Source organism: Girardinichthys multiradiatus, chromosome 7 (assembly GCF_021462225.1).
Source record: "Girardinichthys multiradiatus isolate DD_20200921_A chromosome 7, DD_fGirMul_XY1, whole genome shotgun sequence".
NCBI classification, from domain to species: domain Eukaryota; kingdom Metazoa; phylum Chordata; class Actinopteri; order Cyprinodontiformes; family Goodeidae; genus Girardinichthys; species Girardinichthys multiradiatus.
Window position 1 is genome coordinate 22,796,239 of NC_061800.1, and position 23,613 is coordinate 22,819,851.

Genomic DNA, 23,613 nt, shown 5'->3' on the forward strand with positions numbered 1-23,613 from the left:
TGCTTCCATTTTCCTTTCACTTTGCTGCTGGTACACCACTGTAGGACAATAAAGGATATTTCTATTCTCTTCCTACTTACCCATGAGGTAGGTCACTATCTTGCACATCAAAGCTCCAAAAATGAAGTCCTTGAGAATGCTGGGGATCAGGTTGAAAGGCATACAGAATATGGCCATCATCAGGTCGCTAATGGCGAGCGACAATAGGAAGGCGTTGGTGACAGTGCGCATGTGATAGTTGAATATGAGCACCACGATGATCAGCAGGTTGCCGAGTACACTCGAGAAGAAGATGAGCGAGTACAGCAGGATGCGGAGCGTGTGGTCCTCCCCTGCTCAGGAAGAATACAGGATATTAAAGAGTGCAGGCTTTTGTCCTGATGAAGAAATTAATCTCTTATGTTTTGCATTTTGATCTTCAATTTCTTTCATTGAATAACCTGGTGACAACAATTGCGTGTGTAACTTTATAGCTTCTTATTTCTTCCACTTTGTGTCTGTGTGGCCGTTAATGAGCAAACCATATTTATTATAATGATAAGCTTCTGTATAGGAGAATTTTGATTGCAATGGTAGCTGCAATATTGCTCATAAACATAAATGATATACCCCCAATATTCTTGTGAACTGACAAATCATGGACATAGCAGCAGTGATAATTTTGTTAAAACACAACTCACTGACGGTTTCTCCATAATTAAATATAAAATCATTCTTGTAACATTAAGCCCTCTGCTCAATCAGATATTGAAGATATCATAGTTTAATGTTTCCCCAATCAAGCATTCTCAAGAAATCAAGTAAAGAAGTTTGTCATATGCAACTTAAAACACAGTGGTTATACTAAACATTGAAATTATTGCCAATTCCTAACACAGAATAACAAAATAAAACCACTTCAAAGGCAACAGTAAACAATAAGCTCAAAATACTAAGCTTATTTGGTCGTAAAGCTCTAAAAACATGTAACAAATAGTGATCAGGAGTGTATTCAGTTTGTAAAATAAAGGATGTATCTGCAGTTTAAAAACAGTTCAATGATTAAGTATCCTAATGGCCTGTGGATAAAAGTTGTTTCTGAGCCTGGTTGTCTTTGCTGTCGCAACCCTGTAGCTCCTGCCAGACAGCAGGAGTGAGAACAGTGTCCTGTAGGTTAGGTGTGGTCCTTGATAATGTTTTGTGCCCTCTTTTTGAGACAAATTCTATAACTGTTTTGCAGTGATATGAGGGTCACTCCACAGATTAATTGGACTGTTTTAATGACACGTTGGAGAACCTTCCGGTGTTGAACAGTGCAGTTCCCATACCACACTGTGACTGAGCCCACCAGGATGCTCTCCACTGCGCTTCTGTAGAAGTTGCTGAGTACTTTGGAGGGCGATCAAAATTTCCTTCCCTTTTTCAAGAGTCTCAGTTGAGCCTTCCTAATAATCTGCTGTGTGTGATGTGTCCAGGCGAGATCCTCACTGATATGGGTACAGAGCAGTTCTTCGCCCAGTCCACTAGGTGAAGCACACGCTGCCACATCCAGCGATACTCTGACTCACATGGGGGGGGGGGTGCATAAGCTTGGCTGATGAGCCCCTGGCACAAATGCGTCTTATACGGGCTTGTCAGCTCGTATAAGACGCATTTGATTGCTGTAATGCCAAAAAAGGCTTTTTCATTGATTAGTGAAAATCCCTTTCTGTTAAAATGTAAACAAAAAGCCTTTTTTTCTCAACAATGCTCCTTGGACATTATTATCTAGTTTTGTGAGATGCCTTGTTGAATGAAAATAAATAACTATTAAATAATTTTTATAGTTTTGGGGGTAATTGTACATTGCACCCACTAACAACTGTCAAAATCAAGAGGTAACAGCGTCATTCATTTTATCCGTCAGTGGCCATAATATTTTGCCTGATCAGTTTTTTTGGCATCTATTGTAAAGTGAAAACAGCAGTCTCCATACTTTTCTCAAATTAAGGAAGTCCTGATGCAACTTGAATAGAATATAGAATTAATTGCAAACTGCATTTAGAAGAACAATTTATTTAGTGTTCAGTACCATTCTAAGTACTTTAGATTTTGACCTCAACATCCTAAAAGACTCCAGGTTCCTTATGACACACTGGAATCACCCTATACTTCAGTAAAGATGAATCCCCATTAACTGTTATATTATTTGTATTTTTTTTTTTCAAGCACTGATGCTACCTCTGATTTAAGGGCACCCTTGGTGGGGAGCTTTTTATTAGACAGACCCAAAATAAATGAAGGCATGTGTATTTAGAAATTAATCAACTAATTTTTTTTATTTCTTCTTTTATGTGATTGTAGAAAAACTGCTACTTCTTTTCCTGAAAACTGAAATTGTTAATGTGGATTTTTAAAAACATTTTTACTAATTCACTATAACCCAACAGCCGAATCCAAATGGCCACCAGATCTCCCTTCTTCTATCTGAAAAACACCTAGATTGAACATACTGGAATTTAACATACTGAATAAAATACTTTAAAAGCCAGAAGAGTAGAAAAACAAAACACCTACATTAACATCGTCTAAGTCAACATTTTCTGTCCGATTCCCTCAAGTAAATAAACGGTCCCTTTAGTACACCAGAACATCAGTTTAATGTGCTTTTTTAGAAAGTAACCAGGTAATAAATCAACTTTTAATGTTGAAATCATTTAGAGACTCTTCCAATAATTACCATGTTCTAGTATTTTGTTGTAGTTAATAGTTGCAGTCTATGTTCTGTGGGAGCTTTGCAACAATAACTAAAAGCAACCATTTACTGTCCTATGTACTGTGATTTTTTGCTTGTTTAATGAAGTTTATCACTGCAGCAAATCATTATTTAGAAATGTTTTTCTTTATTTGCTGTTTTCAAAGTTGGACACTAATATGGTCTTTCCCTTGAATACAAATAGCGTAAAATGCAAAAAAAAAAAAAAAGCAGTCTGAGGCAGAGGGAGCATCATTGGATCATATCCTCAAAAGTCTGTGTTATTTGCTTTTTCCTCTAACGTCTATTTTATTTGCTTTCACTTTGCAGCTTGCTTGGACACTCCCAATGTGTCTGGGGGGATTAGAGGTCCCGTGTGCACCAGATCGGCAGGACACCAAGCACATCACACATATAGGCTTCAATCTTCACAGATGCACAGGCAGCAGCATGTGCAAACACACACAGGACTAAAGCCCCAACATTTACACAGACAGCAGGTAAATTACATTTGCTGAAATCTGCAACATTCTCAAACCCCTAACCACATTTATGGTAATTGCCACTTTTATTCTATTACCTTTTTTAGAAAGGTGTTCATGTAACCAGGAAGACCTCGAATTTGATCCAAAAACATTGTCTAAGGCAGTGGTTCCCAAACTTTTTTCTCCTGGGCCCCCCTTTGATTTATAGGCAAATGTTGCTGCCCCCCTGCCCAGCACACATCGACCCTCCGACCAGACACACACGTATTTTGTTTTCAAACTCTATTGCAATTTATTTCACAACTCAGTAAACTGTAGTAAATTACAGGTTGCAATAAAATAAACTACAGTCATTTAAGTAACAAAACAACAAACCACCTTTTACAGTGTAAACATTTCAAATGTAATTTTTTACAGTATAACAATATTCAACATTGCTATTAACCCGTTTTTCCAAACTGTGTAAAATGGGTCTAAAACATGAACAACTCCCTAAGAGGAAAAATAAGGTTTCTTGTGAAAACAATATCTTTCATCTTCATATCTTTTTAGTGCCTGGTGTGAGCCTGCTTGTTGCTGCAGATCTTCTCAAATCTGGGTTGCAATTGTGAGACTGCCACTCGAAGTTCGTTTTCAACGTCCAGCTTTGATCTGTATTTTGTCTTGATTGAGGCCACTGCAGAAAAACCTATCTCACAAAGGTAGGATGTGGCAAAAGGGAGAAGTACGGCCAGGGCTCTCTTACCTAGCAGTGGATAATCTTTCTCCACTCCAATCCAAAATGCAGCCAGTCCCAGTGTAGCTGCATTGTTGAATTAGATGTGACATCAATGAACTGTTCCTCCTCTGATGTGCTGAAGTTTGTAGGTAGTTTTGCACTGAAAGGATCACGGTCCAGTCATATTCTTTGGAATCCTACACCAGGAAATATCTCAGGAGACGTTTCTGAAGGGCAGAGATGTGTGCTTGCATGCATGAGATCACTGTGTTCTGCAGCTTGTTGTCTTCAGTGAATTATTTCAAGATATGATTCGTCATATTTTCTAACCTTTGGCTTGGAAGGAAGCGCGCCCCCCACTTTGGGAACCTCTGGTCTAAGGGGTACATGTATGTTTAACAGTTATACTTTAGTTAGGTCATTAAAGAAAGAACATGCTGTCTGTTAAAATGCAGGCAAATTTCCACTAAAAGTCTGCTTGCAGATCACAAAAAAGGACAGTTCTCAACCTCTCCTACCTCATTACTCCATAAGCCTTAGATGTTTAAAGTCTTTTTCATCTGCATCTAATACAATACAGACATTTGCTCTATAAAATTTATCGGTTGGGGGTTAATCTATATTTCATTCACTAATTGAAATCTTTCCTTGCTGACAGGCAGCAGCTGGTCGGCAATGATTAACACCTACTCCCCTGTGATGGCAGCTACTTGTGGCGCTGCACAAAGATGTGCTAGCTCTTCACCCCTGCTTGGCCTTTACACTAATGACTCTGTTACCACAGTGCCAACCCACGATGTCATCAAATCTTCTGATAGGACAGGCCCATTGAACTGATGACAGAAGTGGAGGAAAAGGGGCTTTATTTGAACACATCTTATCTCCTTTCCTCTTATCTCATCTAGTCTTAGCTTGTCTTACTTCTGCGAAGTTGTGTAAACATTTAATTTAATGTTATTTGTATTTCACAACATTTACAAACAATTCACCTCCTGATATAGCATAGTGGTGCATTTTTTTTTTCCATAACAGGATACTAATTACTGATAATTATTTTACATTTCTATTTTAATTTGGGTATTTACTTACTTACAAGCTTCCAGGATATTAGCTGTACTGTAAGTCTGTGGAAGAATGTATTTTATTTAATCTAATGACACTTTATAATTTATGTTGTATCTCTCATGTTAAATTTCCACTTTTTAGTTCTATATATATCATTACATAAATAAACATGTCTTTCAGGAAATTAAAGATTATATTACATATGTTTAATCTCAGTAATATTTTATTTCATAAATAGTCATATAATATTTAATTAATTAATGTATTTATTTATTTATTCATTCATTCTTTTCACTTTTTTGTTTTCGAGAAGTTTGATATTTCCCATGCTGTTGGTGCAAGACAAAAGGTGTTGCTATTCATGACAAAAGAAATAGCTTTTTATTCCAAAAGTTATACTATTAATACTAAGTCGGTTTAAATGCTTCAAAATAAAGCTGTAAAAAATTAAACATTAAGCTCACTGTGATCCAAGTGACAAAATAGCATAGAAAAATAAGTTCTAAAGAACATAGCAAACATCAAGGAAAAGAGAAAATTCACACACAAAAGAAAATCAAAACTCAAGATCTCAGGTTTGTGACAATATCAAGAAATTTACAACCTAATCAATCAACATGATTTCATTTGAAGCATTTTCTTTATTTGCTTTCTTTTTTTTCTTCAATTTTTTTTCTTTTTGCTGTCTAAATGTGGCAGTTTACTGAGGTTTAGTCTAATTAGTCCAGCATTAATCAGTGCTTTCTATCAAATTAGGCCACTAAAAGTAATTTGTGACTGATATTTTGTTATTTCAAATGTAATTAAAAGCACAACATACAGCAAATAACCTAAATACGTTTCCTAGGGCTTGTGCCAACATAACTAAGCCTGTACCTAACCAATACTGATTCGCAGTAATCACCTAAGATATAAATACATGCCTTGTGCACAGCTGGCTGGAGACCATAATCCGAACTCCACGTATTATCTGCGTGCTTATCTGAGAGCTGTATAACATTCAGATGAAGTGAAAAATTGTAGCACTGTTCAGCTATCAAAACATAAATGGATCACAACATTTAACTGATGTGAGGTTTCAGTAAATCAATCACAGAAATGCATCCCTTAAATGTTTTTGTATCACTTGCAGGCTTAGTGAAGGATTTAGGCACAGACTGGTCAGAAAAAAAGTCAGTCAGTCTTTTGCTGTCTCTTTCATCTATTTCTCTCTCTCTCTCTCTTTCCACACACACACAGGCACAAACATCTACTGACATGTGGCTTCACCATCTGTCACGCAACCTCCTCTGCAAATATAAAGCTCTAATATGGTGGCTGTTCTGCTGAGAGAACATCGGGGTTACTCCACCGAAGCAGGAATGGCAATGGCAGCAACTTAAAATGTTTAATTTGGTTTTTGTGTGTCTGCGCAGGAGAGTGCGCACACATCTGTGGGTGTATAATGAAAATACTTAGACACGTGATTGGCAAAAGAAAGAGAGAGCAACAGTCTGTTTATGTAGTGTTACTCTTCCTGCAGCCTAATAAAATATGTTATAGTGGCTTCTGATTAATCAAAGCCAATTAGCTTTTTCTGTGTGCTCAGTGATAACTCCCTCAGCACATTTACCTGGTCCTTCAGGCCAGAATTCCTCAAAGCTCTTCCTTTGATTATCAGTGTAGAGTGGAGGCATTATAGTTTACCTTGCTTGCTAATTATCTCACAGGCTAATATAATTCAGTTCAGCTCAGTTCATTTAGAGAGCACCAGCTGACAAAAAAACAATTTTAGTGGGCCCTATAGAGAAAGAATAAACAGATCCAGTTTAGTTTTTCATGCATACAGTGTAATCCAGTTATTTTGCTTTGTAAAGAGAGCACTGGAACGAATCCCTATCCACAGCATAAAAAATTCATTCATTACTTGTTATGCATAAATAATAGATAATTGAGGTGTTTGGCATCCACATTGTGATTATCTGTCATTTAAAGAAAGCAGAAAAAGAAAGAAAGTTAAAGACAAAGAAAATGTCTCGGTATTAAGGATTTAATTACTACTTCGTAAACTGATGTACTGGAATCCTTGCTCCTTTTCCGTTACAAGGAAAAACTAACTAGCAATTAATTTTATATACATATATTTAAAAAATACAATGAAACTGAATTGTGTTTCTATTGGAGGATATCACTGAAATATTTTTTTGTTTAAGACATGGAGATCAAACAGCAACTGGGAGGGGAGTAGCAGCTGTCGCATCAGCAGGAGGACTTACAGAACCTTTCAAAGTGATACCTTGGTCGACAATGTTTATCCGCTAGCTTGTGTTCAGGCTTCATGGGAACCAACTGCTGTGCTGATGGAAGGTGGTAATCTGTGCAGTTTGCCAGTTCGTACCCCCATTTTGTACCTTTGTGTTTCTGTTTTGTCCCTCAATACTTCCATTTTGCATGTCTAAACAATTACATGAACATGTGAATGCCTGACAGAAAATAGCATGAAACAAGATTTATGAGCAGATTTTGACTTTTTAGGGCTATGGTCTTAAACATTTGATCAGCCCATGAATAGCCAATTTGTATTCAAATGCAGTTTTCAATAACTTATCTAGACTATATGTTTTGTCTCCTTTTTTGGTCCTGTATCTTCTTTTTGTATTTTGAAGAGTTGCTTACAACCCGATTCTGAGGATTTCTATCTGGGCCTTTAAATGTTGAAAAGGTGTGTATGTAAAATGATCTGTTAAAATTGAATGCGGGCATCTGGTCTAAAAAGTAATCAATTGTGGATGTACCTTTAAGTGCAAATACCACTGATAATTTTCAGGGCTTCTGGTTTCAGCAGAGCTTGGTGACAAATGTCACAGTGCAGGGAATTAAGGCAGAGCCCACCAAATCTCTTGCCAGATATCCAAAGAAGCAAACAGAATGCAGCTTGCACCGTCTAACTACACTGGGAATCAAATTGATCCTTTTTATAAAGGATTAAACAGAGAAAAAACTTTCATTGGACTAAAAGAAGCCCAGAAGATAAAAGATGAAAGTGCTGCAGAGGCTACACAGTTCAGCTGTGTATCTTTTGTAAAGGGTCAAAGTTTAATCAAGCTAAAAGGCTATTAAAATTCCTGACTCCAAAGTAGAATAAATTCTTGATTTTGCCATTCTGACATTATGAAGTGCATACTTTTAAAAAGAATGTTGAAATTCCTTGCTGTAGTCTTTACATTTTTCTAATTTCATACAGTAACCAATCTATGCAGTGTTAAGCACCTATGATATCGTTGTCTTCGATTAAAGGTTCTCACTGCCCTGATTTATACTTTAGAACAAAACTGCAAGCTTTTACCTGACTATTTATTCTCTGAAATCAATATTGTGGTCATACTGCATGGAGTTTACCAGAACCCTTTTCTCTTGACATAACCTTGGCATGATAAACATAGACAGATCTGCACTTGTTTTTCTGGCTTATTTAGTCACAAATACAGATTAACCTCTAAACTGGCCAACAGCATACTATGATGGATAGGAAAAGCAACATGGTTTATTCAACTGAAAAACAAACTACAAAAAAACAATAAACTAATTTGTATTAGACTAGGTTGAAAGAAAGAAATATTTTCTTCAACATAAAACATGCAGTCCAGGATGAAATCTGTCAAAAACAAATAATTTGGTTCTAACAAAATTAATCTTTTGTCCATGATTCCACAAGGTACACAGATCAACAAAGACCAGATATGTCCACACTCAGATAGATTTGTAGAACTTTAGCAAGGCAGAGGAGGTCAATATTTGTGAAGTTGATTCCAATATAAGGCCCCTTTTCCACTGGTACCTACTCAGCGCGGTTCGTCTTGGGTCAGTTGTACTCTACACATCGTAAGTTATCACCGAGCACACAGGAAAAGCTTATTTGGCTTTGATTGATCAGAAGTGTAGATAACTGTGTAGAGTAGAACTGACCCGCAAACAAACCGTGCTGAGTAGGTACCAATGGAAAAGGGGCATAAGAGAAATTAAGGCTGAAATTGACTCAAAAGGTTTAAGAGTTTTTAAACCTGGTTGTTCTTTTTTATCTTTTTTTCCCTCCTACAGATTGCTTTGTTCTCCATTTGAATTACAAGGAAATAAATCACGTTAAAAGTGGGAAAAGATTTTAAATGAACTGTTATGGTCTAGTGTAATTTAGGTCATAAAAATCTGACATTTCAACAGGGGTCTGTGCACTTTTTAATATGCCTTGTATATGTGTCTACTGTATGCTTATTGTTGAGAGGTTTCTATGGCCTTATTATATTTGCAAAAAGTAAAATAAGAAAAGAGATGTGAATGTGAATAATGTAAAAAAGTTTAATATTTTTTGTCACTCATTTCAGAAAGTGAAACTCATACATTATATAGATTCATTTCACATAGAGTGAAATATTTCAAATCCTTATTTTGTGTAAGTTTGATGATAATGAAAATATAAATATTTCAGGTCTTAACAAATTTGAATATTGTGAAAAAGGTAAATATTGAAACTCATGGTGTCACACACCAATCAGCAAATATTTCTTCAGCTTCTAAATTGTCTCTCAGTCTGGGTCAGTAGGCAACACAACCATAGGGCCGACTGCTGACCGGACATATCCAGACGACAGTCAGTTGACAACCTTTACAAGGAGGGTATACCACAAAGAAGCTGGTTGTTCACAGTGCTGTATTTAATCATATTCATAGAAAGTTGAATGGAAGAAAAATGTCTGGTAGGATGAGGTTATCCAGCAACTGGGATAACCTCAGTCAGCCTTGAGAGGATTGTGAAGCCAAACTCATTCAAGAATTTAGGGAGCTTTACAGGGAGTGTACTGAGGATGGAGTTAGCACATCAAGATCCACTAGGCACATACGTCTAAAGGCATTGGGGTTCAAAAGTTATCAAAAGCTTTTGATAGCATCAAAGCATGTGGGCATAGCCAAGCCTCAAAATCAGACTTCTCGCCATAAAAGACGAAGGTGTAATAACCTTCACACAAAAGGTCAGAGCTGTACCAAACCAGCACTCAACATATTCACATGGTCATTTTCTGACATTACTTTAGCTCCACCCACTTAGAACAGGAGGTGACTTTGAATGCTGGTGGAGGTCCTCCTTTTACACTCTGACTCAACAAGGTAATGTTGAATCCAACAGTGACTGAACTGAACTGTGTGGGCTTGGCGGAGCGATGCATTTTCCTCCCTAATGCAATCAGACCCACACCAAATTTTGTGTTCTTCCTCATATACAACTGCTCAACATTGGTAAATTCATGACATCACTTTAGCTCCATCCATTTAGAATCAGTATACGCATGTTTTTCTGGTGGATTTTCTCCTTTTACACTCTGACTCATATAACTTTCAAGCTGTATCTAAAGACACAGAACAAGATGATTTTAAATCCTACTTTGTACTGTGATGGCTGGACCGTGTGGGCTTGGCGGAGTAGTGAATTTCCATATCTCGCCGTTTGCATACGGATGGCTCTAAATCCCACATGCATGATCCAATTTGTTCCGAACTGGATATGAATGATCTTTGTCAACCCAAAAAAGGCTAATAGGATTGCATAGGAGTCTGAATCAACTGTGACCCTAGAATATTTCAAACAGTTATACAGGTCCTTCTCAAAATATTAGCATATTGTGATAAAGTTCATTATTTTCCATAATGTCATGATAAAAATTTAACATTCATATATTTTAGATTCATTGCACACTAACTGAAATATTTCAGGTCTTTTATTGTCTTAATACGGATGATTTTGGCATACAGCTCATGAAAACCCAAAATTCCTATCTCACAAAATTAGCATATCATTAAAAGGGTCTCTAAACGAGCTATGAACCTAATCATCTGAATCAACGAGTTAACTCTAAACACCTGCAAAAGATTCCTGAGGCCTTTAAAACTCCCTGCCTGGTTCATCACTCAAAACCCCAATCATGGGTAAGACTGCCGACCTGACTGCTGTCCAGAAGGCCACTATTGACACCCTCAAGCAAGAGGGTAACAAAAAGAAATTTCTGAACGAATAGGCTGTTCCCAGAGTGCTGTATCAAGGCACCTCAGTGGGAAGTCTGTGGGAAGGAAAAAGTGTGGCAGAAAACGCTGCACAACGAGAAGGGGTGACCGGACCCTGAGGAAGATTGTGGAGAAGGGCCGATTCCAGACCTCGGGGGACCTGCGGAAGCAGTGGACTGAGTCTGGAGTAGAAACATCCAGAGCCACCGTGCACAGGCGTGTGCAGGAAATGGGCTACAGGTGCCGCATTCCCCAGGTCAAGCCACTTTTGAACCAGAAACAGCAGCAGAAGCGCCTGACCTGGGCTACAGAGAAGCAGCACTGGACTGTTGCTCAGTGGTCCAAAGTACTTTTTTCGGATGAAAGCAAATTCTGCATGTCATTCAGAAATCAAGGTGCCAGAGTCTGGAGGAAGACTGGGGAGAAGGAAATGCCAAAATGCCAGAAGTCCAGTGTCAAGTACCCACAGTCAGTGATGGTCTGGGGTGCCGTGTCAGCTGCTGGTGTTGGTCCACTGTGTTTTATCAAGGGCAGGGTCAATGCAGCTAGCTATCAGGAGATTTTGGAGCACTTCATGCTTCCATCTGCTGAAAAGCTTTATGGAGATGAAGATTTCATTTTTCAGCACAACCTGGCACCTGCTCACAGTGCCAAAACCACTGGTAAATGGTTTACTGACCATGGTATCACTGTGCTCAATTGGCCTGCCAACTCTCCTGACCTGAACCCCATAGAGAATCTGTGGGATATTGTGAAGAGAACGTTGAGAAATTCAAGACCCAACACTCTGGATGAGCTAAAGGCCGCTATCGAAGCATCCTGGGCCTCCATAAGACCTCAGCAGTGCCACAGGCTGATTGCCTCCATGCCACGCCGCATTGAAGCAGTCATTTCTGCCAAAGGATTCCCGACCAAGTATTGAGTGCATAACTGTACATGATTATTTGAAGGTTGACGTTTTTTGTATTAAAAACACTTTTCTTTTATTGGTCGGATGAAATATGCTAATTTTGTGAGATAGGAATTTTGGGTTTTCATGAGCTGTATGCCACAATCATCCGTATTAAGACAATAAAAGACCTGAAATATTTCAGTTAGTGTGCAATGAATCTAAAATATATGAATGTTAAATTTTCATCATGACATTATGGAAAATAATGAACTTTATCACAATATGCTAATATTTTGAGAAGGACCTGTATGTCCCTGATGCATTATCAGATCCACACAAAGTTGTGCATGCTTCCTGATGGACAACTGTTCAACACACATTATGGTAAATTAATGACACCATCCTTTTCAGTGAAAGGTATACAATTATGGAATGCATTACCATCTGAACTCAAGACAATATTTTTAATTTGCAAATAAAGAAATATTTGAAACTGAAGTAAATCGGTGAACTTCAACTGTGCAGTCTCCTTTTCATGGGTTACATTCAAACCTAAATGTGTGCGTGTGTGGGGTGGGGTGGGGGGTGGGGGGTACATGTAAGTGTATGGTTATGTGTATAAATACAAGTGTAATACAAGTTTATGTGTGTACATACATGAGTGCACATGTGTGTGCAATGTGAAACTGGGTGAATCTGTGCGCATAGAGAATTAACATTTGTAGCATTGCTACAAATGTTAATTCTCTATACTCTGATGTTTATTTCTGTCATTTTCTTTTAATATATTTTTGTGTTTTGTTATAGTGGTTGTAATACTTTAAAATTCCATATTTTCTTAAATCTGTTTTAATCCTGGACGTCTAACCAGGGACAGGGGTTGAAAATTAGAGAAACCTGTATATATAGCATGTAGTCCTTCTTTATGAAGCAACGTTGAATGTATTTGTCGCTGTCAAATAAACTAATAAATAAATGACATCACTTCGGCCACTGAAAACAAAGTCGCAGGTTTTTGTAGTGAATGACCCTTCATGACAGTCTGTAGAAGTTACAATCTTTGTCTAATAATGGATAAGAACGACAAATGACATTTTCAAAATACTACAGGAAGTCTTTATAATTGTTCAACAACAAACAGGAAGTGACTGCAATTCCATCAGGAAGATCACATTTCAGCAAAATTTTGAAGACTTCCCACCGGAGCAGAAATCAGCCCAGACTAAAGGTAATGTGGAACACCCTGCTCTCGGCTCCTGTCTATGTGGCCTCTGCCAAGTGCCTACTTTTTGGAGCTGTAAATTAAGAAAAACATAACTACTTTGAAACCTGTCATCTTTGACCATCATTTATTAGTTGATTCAGAAATTTGTAAATTTGTGGTCATCTGAAGAAGGAAAATATGTTTGTTTACACTCCCCCTTTACTTGCTTTAAAAGGTGCACAACAAAAAATGACCACAATTTACTGAACGTTATGAACGACAGGTACTACAAGCGACCTTTTTTTTTAATTCTTTATAATGTGTAATCAGTCACCTAAGTTGCTGAATGCACCAAGAATTAGCCCTCAGTTCTTGTCAGTTTTTACTGTTTCTACAGCTTATTGTTTTGATTCACTGTCACAGTGCTCCAAATTCTCTTTGTGATGCGCCATAATGCAGCTTTCAGCCAAAATATCTTTCAAACTCGTACTGTTCCTGATGAGCAGAATGGAGCGGGTAACACAAACAATAAGGAAGACAAAGACATGAGTTGTAGCAGAAAAATGACTGAGGAACAGAAAAAAATCAAAACAGTCAATAGCTCTCACGTGTTTGAAAAAGTATAGAGACAAAACTATTATGAAGTATTAGAAAATCACTTGTTCGTGAAGGCATTACAATAGATTTGAGTAGTTTATCATCATGTAGCAGACAACTGGCAAACACATCCTTCATCTGGAGAGCCAAGGGGGAAGACATTATAGGCTGCAAGATTTATTAATATTACATTGCCAAATGTGTGATAATATTAAAACTACATTATGCATATAAAGCATGCAAAGCTTCTTGTCAGCTAAGGTTATTGTAATAGTGTTCCAATTACTTTTGCTGAAGACACTAAATATAAATAGAAATATTCAAAGTTCTTGTGCAAACAGGATTGTTAAAAGTAGTCCTAATATGACATATAACTTTATCTGAGTAGTGGAGGTGCAACTAGTTTATAAAACAATTTAGGACCTACTGAAAATATTTCAGATAACTGGGCTTATTGGAAAACAGAATGTTATATTAAAATAAATAAAACTGTCACCCTTCAGATTTGTGTCAAAATGTTCTTTAAAACTATGATGAGTATGATATCAGCAGCCGAGCAGCTGGTGCAGGAACATCCCACACAGCTACAAATTTATAATCTCACATTGCTCTCTAGTCTATTATTTTACCTACAACTAAATAAAATTAGGGACTTAACACAGTTTCAGTTAGTTGGTTTAACAATTTTACAATTCTCCTCCATCTAGCCTAATCTTGTTTTTTTGGTCTGCAGAATTGTGTTGACCGCTGACTTTGAAACACAGTTGCACTGTCAATGGTTTATAGCTAAAGCAGGCTGTTTTAATTTGCTGTACTAATGTTTTATTGGGCTGCATTACCTGCACTTTTAATTCAGCTGGGTACTCTTGGTTAAATCACAAGCAGTACATCTGTACTTTTTGCTCTGATGGAAACCAGTATCATCACAATATGCAATATAAAGTCAATGTACTTTCTTTTAAATATTTACTTGATTTGCAGGTGTTTATCGAGCAACTTAGGTTTTTGTGAAAGAAAACATCATACAATTCCCAATGAGAATGACATCTTAAAGCTGCTTTTAAACTATTTTTTATCTAAAAGTGTTTCATATGTGGGTTCAAATGTGAAGAAACATTCAGTACTGTCATTTAGATGATCTATGTAGCTTTTAGAATGCTTCATTTTTGACTATATTGCATGTATTAGGATGAAGGATTTAAAATGCATATTCTGGTGCTTCATTATGATAAATTAAGCAAATTTTGCAGTCACATGTTTCTTTTTCCATACATAATAATCACCTGACCACCATGGGCTGTTAATGTCTCTGTACACAGCTTTCTGTGCCCCCAAGTTGTAAAAATGATTAATTATTAGAATGGCGAGGTGAGCAAATCTTCACCAGTGCAAACAGAGTATCTGCATAGCTTAGTAAGATATTAAGTAATGTTAATATCGGTTCAGTATGTAGCATTTACATAAATTATGTGGCAATGGTATGCATGTCCACAACCTATTGTGTCTCAGAGATGTTCATGCCAAATATTTTTCAAGATGTCCAAAAAAATCAATGGGAGCCTGGTTTAGCTGGTGATCCCTAAACAAACATTGCAGGACAAAAGTTTGGAATTAAGATAAAAATGTAACAACAAAGGTTAATGTTTCACATGTATATTTTGTTACAAAATAAACATGATTAGAGTTACCTATCAAAAATATAAATTTTGCACTTGCAAATACCCTTAACCCTCTACCATGCCTTTTTTCTTTTGTTAATATTTATTCAGCAATGGTCTGGTAACATCAATGTAATCCTAAATGTGAAGTGAGGAATTTGGTGCATGTTAGTGTAAGCAAAGTCTAAACATGTGGTAAATACATCCCAAAATCCATCGACTTTATACTTGTTTTTAATGAAGGCATTGTAAACAGAAACTTAAACTGTAGTTGAAAGGTATAGCCTGTATTGACCTTGCTTCCCAACCTTTGACCTTCTTTGCATATTAAAATTACTAGACAATAACTGTAAACAGGTTAACAAAGAAAGTCTTTGTTTTAATGTTGCCAAGATTTAAAGTCACATCTTTAGTGTAAAATAAGAAAAAAACAGATCACAATTTACATATCGTGTTTAAGCCATGCTGTTGTTAAAGCGAGAGGAGGTTATTCTGAGGAAACCACAAGTATAAGCAAGAGAAACCCAAACATCTGATTACTGTAGTAAAAATGTATTCTGTTAACTGACTCGATATGGGGTGAAAAAGTGTTTGCCCTCTTCCTGGTTTCTTTTTCTTTTTGCATGTTTGTCACACTTGAGTGTTTTATATCATCACATTTAAATTTAAATATTAGTCAAAGACAACACATGTAAACACAAAATGACGTCTTTAAATGACAGTTTTATTATTAAGGGAGAAATAAAAACCCAAATCTATTTGGCCCTGTGTGAAAAAGTGATTGCTCCCCGTTTAAAACCTAACTTAACTGTGGTTTATCGCACCTAAGTCCACTTTCTCTAGCCACAACCAGGCCTGATTACTGCTATACCTGTTCTCAATCATGAAATCATCTAAATAGGACCTGCCTGACAAAGTAATGTAGACAAAAAGATTCTCAAAAGCTAGACATCATGCTGACATCCAAAGAAATTCAGGAACAACTGAGAAAGAAAGGAATTGATATCTATCAGTCTGGAAAAGGTTAAAAAGCCACCCCAACCCTAAGTTGCCTCCAGAGCACACCTAAGAGGTCACAAAAGACCCCACAACAACATCCAAAGAACAGCTGGACACTTGCCTCAGTGAAGGTCAGTGCTTATGTTTCCACCATAAGAAAGTCACTGGGCAAGAATGGCCTGCATGGCAGAGTTCCAGGATGAAAACCACTGCTGAGCAGACAGAGCATTAAGGCCTGTCTCAAATTTTCCAGAAAACATCTTGATGATCCCCAAGACTTTGGGAAAAATACTCTGTGGATAGACGAGACAAAAGTTGAACTTTTTGGAAGGTGTGTCTCATTAAATCTGGCGTAAAAGTAACACTGCATTCCAGAAAACAATATCATACCAACAGTAAAATATGGTGGCAGTAGTGTGATGGTGTGGAATCGTTTTGCTAATTCAGGACCTGGAAGACTTGCTGTGATAAACCATGAATTCTGCTGTCTACCAAAAAATACTGAAGGAGAATGTTTGGCCATCTGTTTGTGACCTCAAGCCGAAACAAACTTGGGTTCTGCAGCAAGACAATGATCCAAAACACACCAGCAGGTCCACCTCTGAATGGCTGAATAAAAACACAAAATTAAGACTTTGGAGTGGCATAGTCAAAGCCCTGACCTGAATAGTTTTGAGATGTTGTTTCATGACCTTAAAAAGGCCGTTCTTGCTCAAAAACCCTGAAATGTGTCTAAAACCAGCAATTCTGCAAAGATGACTGGGTCAAATTCCTCCACAACGCTGTAAAAGACTCATTGCAACTTATCACAAACGCTTGATTGCAGTTGTTGTTGCTAAGGGTAGCCCCACCAGTTATTCGGTGTAGGGGTCAATCACTTTTTCACACAGGGCCATGTAGGTTTGGACATTTTTTTCTGCCTTAATAGTAAAAACCTTCTTTTAAAAACTGCATTTTGTGTTTATATGTGTTGTCTGTGACTAATATTTAAATTTGTTTGAGGATCTGAAACACTTAAGTGTGACAAAAATGCAAAAAAAATAAGAAATCAGGAAGGGGGCAAACACTTTTTCGCACCACTGTAATTGTGTATTTGTTTTCAAAGTATACCAACAAATGTATGATGTATTTTTCTACAGATTTCATCTGACTTCTAAACTTTTGTCCTGTCGTGTTTGCTATAGTGTGTGAGATTTATATAAAAATAATGCTGGAATATTATTAATGTAAATTCACATATCTTTATGCACAATAAATTCAAGACCGATATGTAAAAATGTGACAGGTCTATCAATGATTCATTTAAAAAGCAAACCACCATAAAGGCTTTTATAGTATATGCATTTAAACTTTTCATGAAATAATAATGAGACTTTTAGTTCAATCCTAATTATCTATTTCTCTTTTTCATCTGCTATACAAGACTTCCATCCTCTTAAGCATACGCAGAATTTTTTTCCTTTCTGATCTATCCGCCTTTGTGTCCAAGTATCTATCACAGAAAGCCTGGCAGGGCTCCTGTGCGTCCTAGGTGTTGGTAAATGTCACAGTCGGGAGCTAATCCAGCTTGGTAAATGCCATCTACGCCTTGTCACTCAGCCATCAGTAGCCCAGAACAGTTGATTGATGCAGAGAACAAAACCACTTTCTATTGACTGACAAACTGCAACACTCAGTCCGCAGGGGCTGTGGTCACAGCGGTCAGTGTACAAAACAACATGTAGGTGGCTTTTGTTTTCAGGAGGCGTGTAATTAACACATCGGACCCCAACAGGCAGAGTGACATGGGAAGGTGTGAGGGGTGGAGGAAGAAAGCCATGTGTGACAGTATAAGAGGTGGAGTTTTAAGTGCAGGCCGAGCAGAGAAACTGGTTGATATTCCGTGTCCATCTGATCTGAGACACACATTCATCTTAAGCACATAATACATGCTGAGGGTGGTGCAGCACGCATTCTTATATTTAAAGTACTGAATCCATTAGGACAGCCTTACAGGAGGATTGCAGCACAGTACTCAGCCAAATAAAGGGGAAATCCCCCATATATATCCTGCACATACTTCTCAGACCAGTGTTGCAAGTTGTTACCACGCCCTGGTTCCATGAGCCCACCTGCGTGCTCTGCTCACACACGAGTCATGCAATCTCACTTGATGAACTTGATCAGCCGGGGTGTTACTGTGTGGAGTTTTCTTGCATGTGCTGCAGGTTTTCCACAGGTTTGCTCCTGCTGTCTATATGTATTTCCTTATGTTTTGTTTTAAAAGCTGACTGTATCAATTAGATATTTTTGCATATGCTTCCATGTCCTAAAGCATGCTGAAAAATGGGCAGCCCAACTGGGTTGGCTGTGACACAACTCAGTCAGAACATTAGAGAAAAAGTGATGGGCAGAGACCGAAAGAAACGAGAGATCCAACCATGAGAGTAGTGCCATGAGTAATGATGATGGCATTGACTAAATATGGGCTGACAACTGTGTTTGTTTTATTTATGGCGAATTAGGATGGCTTACAGAATATGGGTCGGTTTGAGGGATCAGTGGGCTAAACACAGAACGCCAAATGTCTTTAATTTTGCTGATGGGTAAAAGAGACATGCTTTTATTGGTTTATACTGCTCAGTTTGAATGAATTTATCAATGTCTTTGCTGGATACAAGATCCAAAACAGGTTGCCAAACAAAAGATCAGAGTTGTATCTGTAAATGTTTACATAATTAATTGAGTAAAATCTATGCTCAAATAATATATTTTTCTTCAAATTTTTACCAAACATTAGAAGGAAGAAACTGAGCTGAAGAGACAAAAAATGCTATTTTTCGTGTTAAAGTTATTATTTGTATACATCCATTGTTAGAGAATACCAAATTGATCGTTTGTAATACAGAATTAGATCAGACAGGATTTTTTTAATCTGTTGTTAAATATGTCCTACACTCCTGAGATGCTTTAGAGATGTTGCAGGTGCTTATATGAGTGAGCGGAAATGTTTATGGCATTATTGCTGAGATTTTCCATCTAGTCTGCAATTAAAGCATCTGGAATATCAGCCATTTGTTTGAGCATTTAACAAAGCTTAAGCTGTTATTATCAACATGGGAGTCTTATCTGCCTTTCTAAATGTGTTTTACTCTACAAAGCAATACCCTTCACACTACATTTTGCAGTTCTTCAATCCTCTTGGGTCCCTTCAACTCCATCTTTGTCTTTCATGTTGTCAGAGCATCTTCAGCAGAAAACGTTGTACTTAAAGGTATAGGTGGTTACAACAACTGGAAAAAAGGTTCAGAATAAAGTGTTCAAGTGTAAAAGGGCATTATATTCATTCAGACTGTTAGATAATATGGAGAAGAAAACAATGGGAGGATTACTAGTGATTTGACAAAATACTTTAATTGTTGAAACATTACATGCTACAAAAATGCATATTTAAGCATTTACATAAATAAATTGCTTAATTGTATAAAATAAAATTATATTTTGTCAAGTTTAATTAAAGTATTTTTTTTTTCTTTCAAATATCTAAAATAACTTAATTATCTTAACCCAGAAATGATAAACCAAATGCATGGTTTTTATTGGCTTTCTGCATTTTGGCTAAGGTAAATATTAATTATTGGAGAGGGGGAAATGTGATACTATCAGTCATTAAAATGTTCAATTTCACTATAGCATACCTATTGTAACTTTAAAAGGTTAATCAATCCTTCAGGTCTTCAATGAAGAATCTTAGTCATGTTTTTAATTGAAGGTGTGCTTCACATGGGTTTATGCTCCATATTTGATCCTGCAGCACTGCTCCTACATGAATTAATTCTTGGAGTTTATGAATAAGTATTTCTCTCATTTAGATGGACCCATATGTGACTGTCAATTTAGCTGCTTATCCAAAGAAGAGAACCTTGACCCTTTATATTTGGAGAAACCTCATGCACAAATGGAGACTCTATTTATTGCGCATATGGAATCAGAGGTGATCAAGATGTGGAACCAGCTGTTCAACCTCTGATTTTTGGAAGTAAAAATAGGAATGAGAGGAAACTGCATGAGCATTTAAGGAGAAGATTAAAGGATTAAATCAGCTCTTGTGAATTTCAGCAGCATTTAATTTGCTTTCTCAAATTTAGAAAAAAAAAACGTTTTAAATACACAGAAAATCTATAAACACCATGATCAAAAGGCGCAACCCAGATTTTTCTCTAAATGAATTCTCTCTATGGCCAGGATTAGCAATAACTGTGTTCTGACAGAGCCCTATTTAACTGGAACAGCACAGATCATACCAATAAAGCAAAATAGAGAATGGCACATCATCAAAACCCACCACAAATACCTGATATATTTAATACCACATGTAAAGCACTTACTTTTATAAGTATTTTGAAAGGGTAAATTCTCGGGTTTTTCTTGCAGGATTTTTTCCTTCTTAAAAATAAAGCAGATTTTAATGTCAAAAGCATCACAGTGTAATTAGTTGTATTTATTTTGTGTGCATCCTAAACAGATTTTGTTAAATTTCTTTGTGTCATAATAGTTTTATAACAAGTACTATGCCATACATTCTGCAGAATTCTGCAGATCAAATTTCAATGAAAGGTTGCAACCATTGAACAACAAATTGCAAAACTTTATAAGAAAAGGAAACCTGAAAAATTATGCACAGTTGTTTGTCCAGATAAATTTTAACTGTGAAGCTAGATATATTTAAAAAATACACTTTTCAGTTCAGAACACTAGGTAATGCAAGTCCACTGGAAACCATTAAATAGACTAAATGTATTTTTTGTAGTTGTTTTGATTGATTGATTTCCAATATATGCAACCGCATAATATCCAATATTCTAATGTGCATATTCATAATTGCCATGTCCAAAAAAGAAATAGCGGGAGGCATTATTATTTCTTTATTATAAATGGAAATTTGGGTGTGGACCGGATTATCTTGTGCCTCATAGGGTATTATGTCTAGAAACCCCCCTTGTTGGTGACTTACTATGTTCTGCTGGATCCTAATTTCACTGGATCACCAAAGATTATTTCTTAATATAATTGAAATATTTTCCTTACAAACTGAAAGACATGGAAAATCTATAAATAGGTGGAAGACCATGACCATGAGGCACAGCCCAGATATGACTCTTCATAAATGAATTCTGTCTGTGCCCAACATGACCATAATGTCCTTCTACAACTAGAACACCCCCCATTATACTTAAAAATAGAATAAAAAGAAGAATCGTGTGACTTTTGCACAATATCACTTCTGAGTCATAGATTTAATTATAAAATGAATGTGCAAATTTTTATGACATGTATTTGTAATTTTGCAATCAACTCCTCTTCTTAAAACTACTGGAGAATAAAGAAGCAAATAATCGCTTCTCTTCTTTAACTTAAGCGGCAGCACACATTTTTATACAATTTATTGTACGTTGATACGTGTCTATCTTTGTGTGCATCTCACCTTGCCTGACACGTTTTGGTGTGAGCAGCGTAGAAGCGTTGCCACAAGAGATGTTTGATGCCTCCAAGCTTCCATTGACCGCACCGCTCTGCATCAAGTCTTGAAGCGCTCGGACGCACTCTGAGTCCATAAATGTCTCATTCCGCAAATCAAGATCCATGCCTCTAACTTGTCACTTTTAATATAACCTTAAGTATTTTAAAAGCTGCCAAATAAATAAAAATAAAACGTTCACCTTCTATTTGTATTCTGCAACGCGTCCGAAGTGGTAAAAGTGGACTCTTTTGCCATGCTCCAACGCACCTACCTAAGTTACGAGTAAAATAAGAAAAGAAAAACAGAAAAAAACAGATGACCTTCTTTTACTGTGCGTCCTTTTAGGCTCTGTGCATTTAAAGACGCATGCTGTTTGGCTGCGTTCCTAAATCAAGGATCTGTGCGCAATGAGGGGAAGGAGCGCGGCACTGTGCTGCGCTTTTGCCAAAAGAGAGGAGAGAGGGAGCGGGCAGCGCAAAGGAGTGGATTTCTAATGGCATAAAGTGTTTGAATGCGTGTGTGTGTGTGTGTGTGTGTGTGTGTGTGTGTGTGTGTGTGAGAGAGAAGGAGCAGAGGTAATGAGATCAGAAACGGTGACTCTGTTGGTTTAAGACGCATCACTTATTAAAAACTAACTTGTTGAGTAAAAGGGATATTCATGGGCGCAGATGTAAATGAAATTATTTAATTTCAGGTTGTTCTGAGACATATTTTAGATTTCTATGTAATTACAAATATTAAATAGTTTATTTGATGAAACTTTTTCCATCAGTCTGATGAACACTGGTAACTAAGTCCCTTCTCAAATAAAAAAACGAAGAGCATCCCGGTCTAAATAATCATTTTCATCACCGGGTTTTAGCATTTCTGAAATTTACTGGACTTTACATATTTAGGTATTTGTGGGTAATTTTAGCGTCAGGAGACAGGATGTGTTCACACAGTTGTCCGTTTACTTTGTTAACATAAATCGCTGTTTTCAGATTTAATTGACAACAGAAACGTTTCCACCTATTTTAAAATAGGTCGATGTTACGTGCTGCCTTATAAAAGCGCACGAAGCAGTTTTACAGCTCACTGGCGCCCCCGTGTGGTGAGTAAGCTTACCTCTTGTGAGAAGGTTCGTGCGCTCAAAATAGGCACACATCAAATTATTTGTTAAATAATTTGTACAATAGAAAAAGTTCTTGTTTTAAATACGCTTTTAGTTATTTAGTCAATATTAATTTCTAGAGAAAGTCCATTGAAAGTATACAGTATAAATTGTATGAAGCTTTTCCTGACCTCAGAAAATAACTAAATAGGATATTTATTGATCTTTTGTTTATGTAAATAGTAAATTGAGGGAAATTTGGGGTTCAGTAATATTGTTTTCTATTACTGATGCAGTTTTTAATAGAGTTTTCTAACAGCTACAGTTAAGTGGAAAAGTGCAGTGAGGTGAAGATTAATAACATCTTATAGTTTTCTCAAACTATTTCCACAATGTAAACCCTAATTCACATTAAGTTATTGGAGTCAAAGATATGTTTAGTGTTACTTTATACTTTGTCAAAAAAGGTTTTATGACCTTGAATTTAAACATGATGACCACATGGACTTCAGCCATTAACCAGAAGTGAAAGAGCCAAGTTTGATCTACTAAAAATAGTTTTCTAAACTCAGAGACCAGTTAAATTTATTATATTAGGCTTAAAATATGACTGCTTTAACCTTACTTTTACCTGTGAAGGTTTTCCTTAGTATGAACAC

The 23,613-nt window shown here is 36.8% G+C and overlaps 1 protein-coding gene across 1 annotated transcript in view; it reads right to left on the reverse strand.

Moving 5' to 3' along the window:
• LOC124871595 (cholecystokinin receptor) overlaps positions 1-22,298 on the reverse strand; it is a 51,034-nt gene extending 28,736 nt beyond the window's left edge. The window contains exons 1-2 of the mRNA XM_047371029.1: positions 21,826-22,298; positions 81-332 (exon numbers count right to left, since the gene is read on the reverse strand). Of these exons, the coding sequence (XP_047226985.1) occupies positions 81-332; positions 21,826-21,985 (412 nt within the window). The 5' untranslated portion in view covers positions 21,986-22,298. The remainder of the gene's footprint in view (positions 1-80; positions 333-21,825) is intronic.
• Positions 22,299-23,613: the final 1,315 nt, after the last annotated feature.